The 14,615-nt window shown below is 44.2% G+C and overlaps 1 protein-coding gene across 1 annotated transcript in view; it reads left to right on the forward strand.

The window, feature by feature from the left end:
- SLC9A6 (solute carrier family 9 member A6) overlaps nucleotides 1–13,881 on the forward strand; it is a 59,460-nt gene extending 45,579 nt beyond the window's left edge. Inside the window, 5 exon segments of the mRNA XM_083595390.1 lie at nucleotides 1,658–1,811; nucleotides 4,028–4,058; nucleotides 5,237–5,316; nucleotides 7,553–7,658; nucleotides 8,921–13,881. Of these exon segments, the coding sequence (XP_083451516.1) occupies nucleotides 1,658–1,811; nucleotides 4,028–4,058; nucleotides 5,237–5,316; nucleotides 7,553–7,658; nucleotides 8,921–9,193 (644 nt within the window). The 3' untranslated portion in view covers nucleotides 9,194–13,881.
- The last annotated feature ends 734 nt before the right edge of the window (nucleotides 13,882–14,615 follow it).

The raw sequence follows: 14,615 nt of genomic DNA on the forward strand, positions 1-14,615 counted from the left end.
TTATCTGCATTTATCTTTGTACTTGTGTTTTTGAAAGTGCAAAAATACGACACTTGATCTTAGCCAAAAGGCCGAGAATCGATGAAAGTGCAAAAATACGAGCTCCTGCCATTTGATTGGTGTCACTGCACTAAACATGAAGGTGGCATCATTCCAGTGGCAGAGGCTTAAAAGATGATCTAAGCATCTCTTAAGGATTGGCCTTAAGGCAGGGTGGAATATGATGCATGAAGGAGAACGTGTTAATTAACACATTAAGAGTCCTAGCATGGACCAGGATCTAGGCCCTTGTGCAGCTTGCTCTGGACGTCTTTCTCTCGTGCCTCTGCAGAAGTACAGCGTAATCTCTTCACACACATGTTACTTGTGCAAATGCAACTACACACACTTTGCTCTTGCAGCAGCAGCCTTCCCAACTTAGGGGAGGAGGGCAGGCAGGCAGAGCGAGAAGAAACCCCACCTGTCTGCTGCTTCTACCTGCTTCTCTCCCTGCCTGCCTCTGCTCCCTCCCGCATCTGAGGAAGTTGTGCTTTCTTCTTTCTCTGGCAGCGGTGGCACAGGGAGGTCCTCCATGCAGGCTTTCCCTCTTGCCAGCCAGCAGCCTTTGGCTTTGAGCAATGTGGTGTATGGGCACTGCCTCTGGAAGAGAGCCCTCGCCAATAATAATAATAATAATAATAATAATAATTTATTTCTTCCCCAGGCACTCTGGGCGGCTTCCAACAAAATATTAAAATACAATAGTCCATCAAACTTTAAAAGCTTCCCTAAACAGGGCTTCCTTCAGATGTCTTCTAAATGTCAGATAGTTGTTTATTTCTTTGACATCTGATGGGAGGGCGTTCCACAGGGCGGGCGGCACCACCAAGAAAGCCCTTAGCCTGGATCCCTGTAACCTCACTTCTCACAGGGAGGGAACCGCCAGAAGGCTCTTGGGAAAGGAACCCCGGCATCTGGGATGGAGACGCTCCTTCAGGTCTACTGGGCCAAGGCTATTTAGGGCTTTCAAGGTCAACACCAACACTTTGAATTGTGCCTGGAAACGTCCTGAGAGCCAATGTAGGTCTTTCAAGACCAGTGTTACGTGGTCTCAGCGGTCCCAGTCACCAGTCTGGCTGCCATATTCTGGATTAGTTGTAGTTTCGGGGTCACATTCAAAGGGAGCCCCACGTAGAGCGCATGGCAGTAGTCTAAGCGGGAGATAACCAGAGCATGCACCAGTCTGATCAGACAGTTGGCGGGCAGGGAGGGTCTCCACCTGTGTACCAGCTGGAGCTGGAAAACAGCTGCCCTGTGATTATACTGTAGATTCTGGTCCACGAAAGCCTATGCCGTAATGACTGTGTTCATCTTGAAGTCACTACAAGATTCTTTTTTGCTGGAAGTTGCAGCTTGGAACATAGCACTCCCCTCCTGCAACACCACGTGGAATGGAAGAGAGTTTTCTGGGGGAAGTGGGTTGGGGTTTGCACTCAAAAGGTGAAAAGTAGAAAAGCTTGTGTGTGTGTTTGTGTGTGTGCGCGCGCACGCATACACTCACGCGTGCCCACACGTTCTTGCATGTACATACTGCATTCAGACTCCGGGGCAGAAATGGAATAGGCTCTTAGGAGCCCGGCCATAGGCCACACATGGTTTGATGAGCCTTTCTTCCCAGGCCTCCGTGGAGCCATGGCTTTTGCGCTAGCCATTCGGGACACAGCCACCTATGCGCGGCAGATGATGTTCAGTACAACGCTTCTCATCGTCTTCTTTACCGTCTGGGTGTTTGGAGGTGGCACCACTCCTATGCTGTCGTGCCTTCATATCAGGTGAGTGTCGGTTTGAGTCTTGTGCTGTTGCCTTAGCTAAGGAATCTTGCTGTGATCTGTACAATGTATCGTGTATGGTGGGGATGTGATAAAATCAAAAAGTTCTGGAGTAATATTTATGAAGAATTAAAAAATATGTTTAAAATAACATTTGAGAAAAGGCCAGAAGCGTTCCTTCTAGGTATAGTGACAAAAGACATCCCCAATGATAAGAAAAAAATATTCCTATATGCGACGGCTGCCGCCAGGGTTTTACTGGCAAAAAACCTGAAGGGAGATATAGTCCCATCAGTAGCAGATCGGCAAATTAAATTTTGTGAATTTATTGAATTGGGCAAAATGATGGCAGCAATCAGATTACAATTTAATCAAAAACTGAGGAAAGGGAATGTGTAGAGGAGTATAAGGAAAAACATTGTTCCAAAAGAAACTTACTGATATGCTTAGACTTATGTTCGCAAAGTTAGGATAAAAGTTGGAAAAGATTATACGGGTTTTTATATAAAGTATATTGCTTTAACACAATATTAAAATAATATAAAATTAACTAAATAATGCTAAGCATGGGGGGAGGGAAGTCACGGGGATATAAAGGGGGAAAACGTACAGTGATGCAGTGGAACCTGGGGTTACAGCAGGAATCCATTCCAGAGGCCCTGCCACAACCTGAAAATGACGCACATCAAAGCTCCGCGTCTGCGCATGCACGGTTTAGCGCTTCTGCGCATGCACGAGTGACAAACCCAGAAGTACCCCGTTCCAGTACTTCCGGGTTTGCTGCGGATGTTTGCTGAAGCGGATGCAAGCGGAGGCAGACGCAGAACGAGGTTTGACTGTATATGTATGTATGTAAGAAACAGAATGTAAAAAATGTTAAAAGATGTTCTTTTTGTTGAATGTAATACTGTAAGAAATAAATTTAAAAAGGGGAAAGGGGAAAAAAGGAAACCTGCTGTGCAAGCTTGTCATCCAGCTGGTTCAGTTATCACAGGCTTGAGCAGGTAAATACCCACTCTCCCCCGCTCATTTCCCTGCCTCCCACCCATCAAACCTCTACTGCCCTCAGATTTCTAAGCATGAGTTCTTATGTTGCATTTCAATTATTTCATTTACAGCTTTTCCCTTCCCTTTTTGGGGGGATACCTGGTGAGATCTCATGTGTGGAGAAACCCTTATCTTGTCTGTAGGTGGCCCCATTTTGCTGCCCAAGCGCTGGGTGCTCACGTTTCATTTTGGAAGAAATAATAAATGCCACAATTCATTAATAAGTGGCATAACAAATAGTTGCAGTTTATTAAAATTGTGCTGAGATTCCAGATGAAGAACTTTTTTCAGACACTTGTAACAGTGTTTATAGCCAGGTGGGTCACATAGAACGAGAAATCTAGAACAGATAAAATGGTTCTTACTGAATGGACCACATAATTATTAGCCTTTATTTTCAAATCCTATCAGAGACTTTTCATCTCAGTAAACATAGTTCAGGTGTGCATGTTTGTCCTTGAGAAGCAACTGTGCCTCTACAGCCTGTAATCATTTGTGGGGGTGAAAACCAGGAAGCCAGCGAAGGAAGAGAAACCCTTTGCTCCACATTTCCCCACTTCATAACAATGGAATCTGAGGGTCCGTCTTTCTGAAGTGAGAAAGAGTGTTAAGCAGGAACTGAATGATGGGGAAAGTGTGCTTGTGAAATGTCTCCTCTTGGTCGCTGGGGGTCTCCTTGGTCACATGACTTAATGAGAAGGATAAAATCAGTGGCCAGATACAGTTGGATTAGCTTAAAAATCCAAGACTGCAGGGCTTGACGTACATAGCCTAGCAGGGAGTAAGTCCTGTTGAACTTAGTGGGGCTTCATTTACTAAGTTATTCCATGCCTCCCTCCTGCAAAACGTTAGGGTGGTCCACAGCAACATGAAAACCTTTAAAAGGACTCTGGAGCAGGCAGGTGTAATTTGTTATGGACATTTCATAATTTAATTTAATTTTTTAAAACAGTAGTTTGATTTTTGTGTGAGGGAAAAAGGTGGTTTCTTTCTTTCTTTCTTTCTTTCTTTCTTTCTTTCTTTCTTTCTTTCTTTCTACCATGCACCCTTCCTGCCAAGGGCAAGTGCTGTGGGCTTGTGTTTTTAGCTTTTAAGCCCACATCTGGGCAGTGAGAGGCCTTGTAGATGAAGCCCACAGGAGAACTTGAGTAATTGTTTCCTCTTCTCTGCAGGGTTGGTGTGGATGCAGATCAGGAGAACGTGGTAGGTGGCTGTGCTCTTTTTCTCTGCCTCTAACACAGGGGTGTCCATGGTGAATATCCTCACATTTGTTGTGGTGGCATGTTGGTTAATTTCCTCACGTAAACATTTTTTTATTTATGTATGCAAAACGGTTTACTGTTCTTTTTCTGCAGCAGCCTTGGAGAGTAGTGACTGCCTTCAAGGCACCTCGAAGCTGAGTAGATACTTGAACTCTGTTGCAAGCGTATCTTCTGAAATAGCACACCAGGGGAATAATTATGGGCAGAGGAAACCAGTCCCAAGCAGATGGGGTCTGTTGGTTCTCCCATGCACATTACAAGCACTGGCATGCAAACCCAAGACTAGAGACTAGCTGTGCAGAATTTGAGCCAGAAGCTTCTGGGAAGGATTGGTGCCGTTTTGGGACCAAGGGCCAACATGAAGAAGAGGAAGAGCAAAGCCAACTCTCCTTGCTCTGTAGGCCCTGCCTTTCCTTGCCTGCCCCCAGTCACATGAAAGAGTATGTGAAAGCAGCTTTTGAAACTCCCACTGTTCCAGGCACATTTTGTGACAGGGAATTTCATTAGCGTGAGCAGTTTCTGAGCTTTGCACCTGAGATTTCAGATTAAAACTGCAGAATGGAAGGAGAGGAGGACCTTTTTCTGCCTCCCCACTTCCAGCTACTCTCTGAAGAATAGAGAAGAGTCTGTCTTAAGAATATTAGGAGGGTGGGCAGGGGAAGGACTGGACCATGTGAAAAATGAACATAAGATTTTAGGTGCAGTTCATTCATTTTCAGCTTTGTATTCTTGTTATAAAAAAGCATGCCTAGACACTCAGTTGCAGCGCCCATAACCTAGGTTTAAGGTGCCATTTAGCTCCTAGCTTTCATATCTCAGTTTCTAACACTGCATGAAAGCACCATTTCAGTGCCTCGACTTGCTGGAACCCAGGACACGTCAATCTGCCAGAAATTAGGACAGAATTCAGCATGGCCTTCCAGTGAAAGAGGGGATGGCAGGAAAAGGGAAGCTTCTATTTGTGGTTCACGTCACTGAAAATGCTTGCAAGCCTCTGACACCAATGCTTTGCCAGGCTATCACAGGCAGAAGAGTTTCTTTTCCTTGCCAAATGCCTTGTTTGGAGTGTGATTCTTGTCAACCAAAGTACTGTAATTGTGCCTCATTGATTTGTTTCAGGGAGTGCCGGAAAATGAAAGGAGAAGTACCAAAGCAGAGAGCGCTTGGTTATTCCGGCTGTGGTACAACTTCGACCATAAGTATCCTTAAGAGAAACAAAAACCGGTTCTGCTTCTTTCTCCTCCTCCTCTTACGTCTTGGCCTAGGAGGCCAATATCTGCCTCTGTCCATGATGGGGGAAGAGAGCTTCTCCTCTCTGAGAAGTCTCTTCTGCTCAGCTGTGGATCCTTGTCTTTCATAAAGCCAATTGCCTGGCAGTCAAGAGCCAGAGTGATAAATCTGCCATATTTTCAGTTACTTAAAGAGTCAGCCAGCTATTTTAGCCTCTGGAGGTGTGGATGTTTTCCAAAGGTATAGTTTGTCACACAGGCTGCCCCCTAGAAATGTGGTTCCCAATTTGCTAGGTACTGCAGACCCGCAGTTTTTCAAAAGCCAAGCCATGGACCCCCTGCTTTTGAAAATGCTGGTATCTCTGTAGCAGTTTTTGTTATGTGAATGGAGCCACCGTACCTTCCAGCTTGTCCTAGTGCCAAACCATCCATGCCAGACTAGTCACATGACCTGCTCGAGAGCATGGTGCCCCCAAAACATGCACTTTTGGGCCCTGCAATCTCAAGCTCACAGGAGAGCACAGCCCCCCAACAAAGGATGGCCTGGATAGTTGACAGATATGTGCCATGGATCCCAGTGGCTCTAGTATAAAACTCATACCACTCAGCAGCGAATGTTTCTAGGTTGTGGAACAAAAACAACCTATTACTGAAGTGCCCCGACAGGAGCACAGAGCCCCCCCCCCCCCCGCTTTCTTGGGACGTTGGAAAACCAGTTTTCAGAAAGTGAAACTGGATGAAACTTTTTACCACCACTTAGTAAAGAATTAGGTAGGACTACTAAAGGCTTGATAAAATTACTTTGCTCTGATCCTGGGTAGCCAGTTAGCCAGTCGTTGCCCATCAGAACCACTTGCTTGTGTGTTGCTTTTGTGAAGAAGTTGGCCTGGAAAGTAAGACCTTAGTGCCATCTGTGGGCATGAGCTGAACATGAAATAAGGGCAACTCTGGAACGCATTCCTACTTGAAACTCACCCGGCTCCCTCTCTGTGTCTTCCCTGTTGGAAAAACACAAGGCATTTTTACACAGGGCTTTTTATGTACAATACCACATTCAATTGCCGCCACTTATCAAATATCATATTTTTGAGCCTTGCTGTTGTTAACCTTTTTTTTTTTAGTCACTTGCATTATATTTTACTACTTTTTAAAAACAATCATTTTAAAATGATTTTACTGTATATTTTCATGATTATGTTGTATGCATCTCTTGGTGAATGCATGCAGTGGGATTTAATAGGTTTTCGTTAATATCCTTGGCTTCAGCGAAGGTCCTGTGTGAGTGCCTGGAGACGGTTGGGGGATGGATGCGGCTAACAGATTGAGGTTGAATCCTGACAAGACTAAGTCCTGTTGTGGGCGGGCAGGTGGGTGTGGTGGACTCCCTGCTCCTGAATCGGGCAGCTGTGCCCCTGAAGAACTAGCTGCGCAGCCTGGAGGTCATTTTGGACCCATGGAGGCCCATTCTGGTCCATTCTGTGTCCAGGGCAGCTCCATCTGGTATGCAGGCTGAGACCCTATCTGCCTGCAGACTGTCTGGCCAGGATGGTGCATGCTCTAGTTATCTCTCGCTTGGACTACTGCAATGCACTCTATGTGGGGCTACCTTTGAAGGTGACCCAGAAACTACAACTAATCCAGAATGCGGCGGCCAGACTGGTGACTGGGAGTGGCCGCCAAGACCACATAACACCGGTCCTGAGAGATCTTCATTGGCTCCCAGTACGTTTCCGAGCACAATTCAAAGTGTTGGTGCTGACCTTTAAAGCCCTAAACAGCCTCGGTCCAGTATATCTGAAGGAGCCTCTCCACCCCCATCCTTCAGCCCGGACACTGAGGTCCAGCTCCGAGGGCCTTCTGGCGGTTCCCTCGCTGCTAGAAGCCAAGTTATACAGGGAACCAGGCAGAGGGCCTTCTTGGTGGTGGTGCCTGCCCTGTGGAAAGCCCTCCCACCAGATGTCCAAGAAATAAACAACTATCAGAAATTTAGAAGACATCTGAAGGAAGCCCTGTTTAGGGAAGCTTTTAATAACTGATGTTTTAATCTGTTTTTAATCTTTTGTTGGAAGCCACCCAGAGTGGCTGGGGAAACCCAGCCAGATGGGCAGGGTATAAATAATAAATTGTTTTTGTTGTTGTGGCCATATAAAAAACCCATGAAGTGCTCTCATTGAAGTGTTTTGTGCCTTAATACGCCCCCCTTCAGCTACCTGAAGCCCCTCCTGACGCACAGTGGTCCTCCTCTCACAACAACGCTCCCAAGCTGCTGCGGCCCCATTGCCAGGTGCCTGACCAGCCCTCAGGCTTATGAGGTACGTGCAGAACCTCCCAGAAGGACCATGGAATACTTTCTGTGTATGTTGTGTTTCCGCAGCTGCTGAGGTTTGGCTGTGCAAAACAGTTACTGTACTCTTGGAGCAGCTTTTTCCACCAAGTGCTGTGATTGCTTTTCAATTTCCAAATCAGACTGGCTTCTGTCTTTATCTATTTATCATATGCCACTTTCTTGCTCAAAATCGTGCTCAGAGCAGCTCCAAACAGCATCAGAAAAGTGCAATAAACATATATAGCAACATTTCAAGATAATCCACTGCTAACATAATGCAGCAGAAAGCCACATACCATACTTTTCCATGTATAAGACTATGGCTTTTTATTCAAAAATCTTGTTCAAAATTTGGGGTCATCTTATACATGGGTAGTGCATTGTGAGGACATGGGATTGGTTGCTGCCGCGAGTCGGAGATTGCTATTGGTGGCTGCCGGAAGGGCTGGTGTTGATTTGCTGTCACTGCAGCGGTTGGGCAGGCAATTTACTGCTTTTGACAGCGAGGGGACAGAGGATAGTTTGCTTTGTTGATGTGTGTGAGCAGCACTGTCGGTCTGGCGGGTGAGTGATTTTTGTCATTCCCAAAAAAATCTGGGCCACCCCCACCCCAAAAAAAGTTCAACAACTCTGGGCAATCCCCCCCCCAGTTTCTTAATTTTTTGTCCCCCCAAATAGGGGGTGTCTTATACATGGGGGGTGTTATACATGGAAAAATACAGTAAATGTTGCTTGGTCAGTCAAAGTCCATCCATACCTTCATCATGTTCCCAATAGACCACCCTTTATTGGCATTCCTAAGCATCTGATACTTCTGAACTTGGCAGTTTGATTTTGGTAATGGCCTTTGGGAGACCTGTTTGCCTCTGTAAAATTGTTAAATACTATGGGAGTCAAAGAAGATAAATTCTGTTGTGTTTTATGAATGCAGATGGACTTAATTTTTAAGCAATGTTCTTGTGGAGCAGGTATTTAGCCCCATTTTACAGGTATAAGTGAGGCAGGGGAGAAATGATGACTACTCCGGTGGGGTTAGGACCCAATTGTCCTGGATCTGAATCTCGTGGAACATGCCTAGGTGTGAAACCTTCATATCCTGCTTGGGACATGGGTACCTTGTAGAAAATTGCAGTCATAAAATAAAAACTTTCCAATTTTATTATGCCAGTCAGACATCTTGGGCAGCAGGAATAGATATTAATTCAGCATATTAGCTGCTTGGTAAAATAGCTCTTTTCTTTTACTCAGAATCAAGAGCAGCTGAAAGACGATGATTCAGACCTTATTTTGAATGACGGAGACATCAGTTTGACCTATGGGGATTCCACCGTGAACACAGATTCTTTGACATCTGGCGCATCTCGAAGGGCGGCGGGAAACGGTTCCGAGGACACCCTGGACCAGGAGCTTGGGTTTGGGGACCACGAACTTGTCATAAGGGGCACACGCCTCGTTCTCCCCATGGATGATTCAGAGCCACCCTCAAATGTAGTAGACAATGCCAGACATGGGCCGGCATGAGATCTGCTGGTAACAAGGTGATCAGTAAAACCCCCCCACATACGATCATGAAGAAAAATGTACTACCTACAACAAAAAAACTACTGCATGTCTCAGAATGTCTAAGCTGTATAAATATTACTTATTTATATGGTGTTAGGAGAATATAACTACCCATATGAGACAACTTGTGAAGAGCGACTCTTAATTTTCATAAGTTAAACTCATGGACTATACTGTGTAGCAGTGGAACTGTTTTAGAACAAATATCCTTTATGAAGGGGGAAGGGGGGGACTGCTGCCAAGATCTTCCCTCCCAACTTGTGTCAAATAGTCTGCTTTTCTTTTGCAATTTCCCATCACTTACCTGAGAGTAGGAAGGAGGTAGTGGTGGTGGTGGCATCTTGGGTTGCGTTTTGCCACGTCCATCTCAGGTGGTGAGCAGGTGGTTTTGGCTGCCTTCCTTTAGTGGATGGCAGCTCTGGAGACTTGAAATTTCCTCTCTGTAGCACTGCTATAGGATTTGTTAGAACAGACCTTGATATTATGGTGGCCTGCATGCTAAACCTGCCACCAGCCGATAAGAAGCTGTGATGGTAATAGAGTGCTTGGATGAAACGGTCAAGGAGCAAATGGTCAGTGGCTTGTTGACAGGAGCCGCTTGCATCTGTCTTCCAGTTGCAACAGGTGCTTCTCATAATAAGGCTCCAGGTGATTCATAAAAGCAAGTTCCTTAAGATTTGTGCTTGGATTGAAGGTGGGTGTTTGTTTTCTTTTTGTGTTTAAATTTCTCTCATGCCTTATTCCATAGGGCCAGGGGCAGGTTCTGAGTTATGAAGCAGTCAAAGTGGGCAAAGTTTGGTTTTTCACATAGAGAATTAAGTAGTGTTTCTAGATCAATTAACAGCCATATGAAGCCATTTCTGGCTCCCTTTCTAAACTTGCAATTGAGTGGCTGTGCCTTTCAGCTATGTCAAAATTTTCTTCTTGCTGCATAGCTGCCAAGAAGACCAGTTTCACACCATATCATGGAGTTCAGCTGTGTGAACAGGACATGCAGAGGTTTAAGACTCTTAGGTGTGGGTTTTCAAAAGTGGCAGTTTAGGTAGTACCGAAAGGGAGTTGTCTGTCCATCCATCCTGTATAGTTGCACTTTGGTTTGGTCACTTCTTCGCATGCTTATGTGACTATAAAAAAACTACAACCTTTGGTTTTTGTTCTTGTGTCTCTTTCATGTTAAATGAGAAATATATTTGTGAGCTGCCATAGATTATTTACATGTTTTTGTTTTCTTTTGTTTTGCCTAAGGAAGAGCGCTGAACAACTCGCTGATGTTGCACTTGGTGTATTCACCCTCATCCTGCCATGATATTTTTTTATTAAGCCTTTTGATTTATTTTTTTTACTTGGTGCAGTGGGTGTTTTTGGGAAGCCAGGATTTCTGAATGCCATGTTTTCTTCAGAGAAAACAGTTGCCATATAAAACCTTTCAATGTACAGCTCTTATTTCTGCCCCTTTTCTCAAAGCGCTATAGGGCTGTACAAACTTAACACTTTGCTCTGCTAACACAAAAGTGTGATGACCCTGAAAAAAGAAGAGAATCCGGTTTTGATTTGTTTGAACATCATTCCATTTAACAACAGTACAAAGAAAAGAGAGAGCGAGAAGCTGGAGAGAAGCAAAGCCACCCTCTAAAGGCAGTAGATTCCCTAACTCGGTTGCAGCAGGATGTTGGGAAAGGTGTGGGGAGTCAGACCCCTATGTGGTGGATGTGCCCCATAGCACAAGGTTAATGGAAGAAAGGCAGCTGCAGCAGGAGAGGGAGAAGCAGCCTGGACTATCCTCCAGGAGGGAGAGTGTGGCACATGTTCACACCTGCAAGAGAGCTTGGCTTCTTAGGGGTGCCAGCCGGACTTCTTGTATTTATAAGAATTGGGGGCCTTTGACTTTCTTCAGTGGGTGATGGTTCCCATCTTTTCCAGCACTAAGCAGGAAGCACTTAAGTGCAAAAGTAGCAGGAGGTGGAGTTCTTACAATACAGCCAAGAAACCAAGATAACTTCTCTCTCTTTCTTTTCAAACTTTTTTTTTATGTTCTCAGGTCTGAATGTCATGCCTTAAGTATGCTTCCATGCAGTTCCTTGTTATTTATGTCCTTTCTTTTAAGATTGAACATTCTGGCTGCAGCCAGCCATAGAGGTTGTTCATGCAAGCCCTATTGAAACGAAGGGAAATTTTTTAAGAACAACCCCGATTCATATTTTTCTTCTTCTCCTCCAGCTTGCACAAGAGAAGTAGGACCTCCACTGCACCTAAAAAATTAATAAATGCCGGTTTCCATTGTTATCATAGGAATTCGTTGTTGAGTACTGATACATCCTCCCCCCCCCCCCCAGGAATTCCATGAAGTATGTGTGTGTATTTTTATATGATGTCTGTATCTTAAAAGTTTGATGTTAAAACAGTAATAGGGAAAATGTTCATGAGTTGAGATTTTTACATCACCTGCACATTAATGATTTCCTTTGTTTAAGGCCTTTCCAAACAAGAGTCAATGACCTCTTTATCCCCCTCTTATTAAATATTTTGTAAACTGATATAACCAGTAATCATATTGACAAAAATATCCCCGTCTGATACTGTGGAATGTTGTGAAACAAACTTCCTTGACAAATCCGCTTCTAGTCCACAGGGTGTCACTGCACTCCTCACCTGAACAGGGAGAGTGCCTGTGCCCCTTGGTGCTCCCTTGGACCTTGTTCTGATGAACTTTTTTTGTAGGTAATACCAGAGGGAAATAATTCTTAGGCTCGCATTGGCCGCCTCCCTTTTCTGTCTTCCCATTGCAGAAAGTAGCCCATGTCACAGCGTTGCAATGCTGTGTCTGTGCCAGTCCCCTCAATACAGGAGAGCCAGAGAGGGGCTACCAGTAGCAGATTCAGTGAGATCTTGGTGCAGCTGAATCCAGGAGAGTGAAACACTAAAATGTTTATCAGTGCCACGATAAATAAAACGTATTCAATAAGTAAACCCAGCCAGATAGGCAGGGTGTAAACAATACAATTGTTGTTGTTGTTGTTGATTAATATAGATGTTTAAATACAATAATAAATAATAAATAAAATGATAGATCCAGATATGAGAAGCAACAAATGATGCATAAGATCAAATGCAGATCATCCAGACAGACTAGAGTTACTGTGACAAAACTGTGTTTTGGATCCCTGAGGAAGTCCCACATGGTTGGAACACATTTTGGTCTTGGCACAATTATTTGTCACAAGAGTTGGTTGATCAGGCATCGATTGGATATATCAGTATATTTATTAATCCCTTCATTTTATTTGAATACATTTTATCTCTCGTGGTATTAAAGCTTGCATACTTCTTTCTAACATTTCTGGAGTAGCAAGTTTTATTCTTTTGATCTTACCCAGTTCACTGTTCTGTGTCTTGCTTTGGAGGTTAGGGCCCACGCGCCCTCTTTCCAATATAGCGTCCCGTCATTCTTTAATGTCTCGCTGGGAATAGAAGGATGAAGTGCATTCAATAGCCCAAGTCTTCCTCCCTTTTGCAGAAAAGGGTAGAAAAATGTCCCCTCTCTGTTGTCAATAGCAGTCATGGAAAGTTCCCATAACCCTGTAAGGTGGGATCAAAGTTGCAAGTTGTCATTTGTTGAAGTGGGCACTTGGGAAGAATATAGGTTCCCTGGCACAAGCGATGTATTCATGCTCAAAGTGGGGCATGAACAGCAGGCACAGATATTATCCCTGCCATGCTCCAGAGGAGACATATGGGGCTCTTTATGGGTGAGAGGATCAGCTGCCAGCATTGCTTCTGTATCTTAGTTATGAATTAAGGATTTGTAGTCATCCACATAAATTTTGTGGGTTGCTGTGCTGGCCAGGATCCCCTGCCCTCGATTTCCCTTTGCCCAGACTGAGATCTCTGCTAAAATGAAATACCATTTTTAAAAAACAATCTCTCTCCTTATGTAGTAGTAAGCTCCCCATCTTTGTTTCATACATTTAGCTGCTTGGCATGTTTATGTCAACAGGCTGCTGTAAGTTCCAGATTTCTGATGCTTATTAGATTAATATTCTGTTTTCGTCAGGGTGATTGTTTTGGTGAATAATAAAGAGAACCTTTTAACAGAACTGATTAAAGACATATACTGAAATTGCCCAAGGTTCACCCATGATTTGCCAGAAATAACTCCTAATATTTTGTATTGACTAATTTATTTGATGTTAACGTAGAACATTATTTGTGCTTAATATCTCCAGGGGGTCTTTGCACTCTTCCCCCATCCTTAATGACCTCGAATACAGCTGTGGGAACTTATTACCTCCCAGGTCCAGGTATGGACCCTGATAGGCCATGTCTGGTGACACAGGAGCATAATCCTTGATAAAAGGATTAAGAAACCCCTTCCTTTGGAGCTGTCTTTTCTCTGAACAAAATGGACACATTTTTCTGCATCAGATGACACTGTATGTCAAGTTCTGGTTTATTCTACTTACTATTGGAATTGTCTGTTGGAATTTCATGGTACTATTAACTGCTATAGTTGTGGTGTTCTTGTAATTATATTCTGAAGCATAATTGCACCTTTTTTGGTTTATGATGACTAAATCTTTGATTGTTCCCTGCACTGTGAAAGGAAAAAAGAATCATGGGCCTATAAAAAATAAGTTTGTTTCTTTGGATTTTGTGTCTCTTTGTGTTCCTTGTAACAACTTATAATTCCACACTTATTTTGCACATTTGATGATTTTAAATCTTTGCTAGGGTTTTATCACGAAAGAGTACTTGTCCCAAACCTGGATCTTGCTATCTATGGAATTCTTCATTTTATTATACGTAGCATTTTATCTTTTAACCAAAATACAAAAAACAACAAGTATTCACCCTGACTGATCCAAGCACCTTGTCCACATCCTTGAGCCTTACGAACCATAACTCATCCAACACAGCAGGGCTAGACACCTTGAGATTCATCTGCTGTAACAGCAGTCAAGGTCCCAGTGGGTGCAAGCAATTTTATCCTCAAAGAGCTTTGCAGACAAGTCACAGTGCGGTACTGTGGGCCCCACCACCTCCTTTGGGCCAGGCTAAAAGGTTCTGCACCATCTGGAAAAGCTCTTCTGGGTGGCCCAACTGGGATGCAGTGGAGGCAGCAAAGTAGGCCTTCTTGATGATAAGCCTGCATCAGTGCTCAACTGCATTCAACTGGAGTTTTTCTCCACTTGCATGGAAGCCTTGGGTTGAGTAGGGAGGGCCAGCTCCCCCCCCCCCCACATCAATAAAAATAGCTAACTGAGGCTCTGCCCCCCAGTGGCGGAAGGGGGCGCGCCCCGCCCTGGGTGTCATCACTGGGGTGTGTGTGACAAAATGAGTTTTTGTTTTTTAAAAGGGCTCACGAAACTTTTTAGGAGTGACA

This window comes from Podarcis filfolensis (genome assembly GCF_964270895.1).
Source record: "Podarcis filfolensis genome assembly, chromosome: Z".
In the NCBI taxonomy this organism is placed as follows: Eukaryota; Metazoa; Chordata; class Lepidosauria; order Squamata; family Lacertidae; genus Podarcis; species Podarcis filfolensis.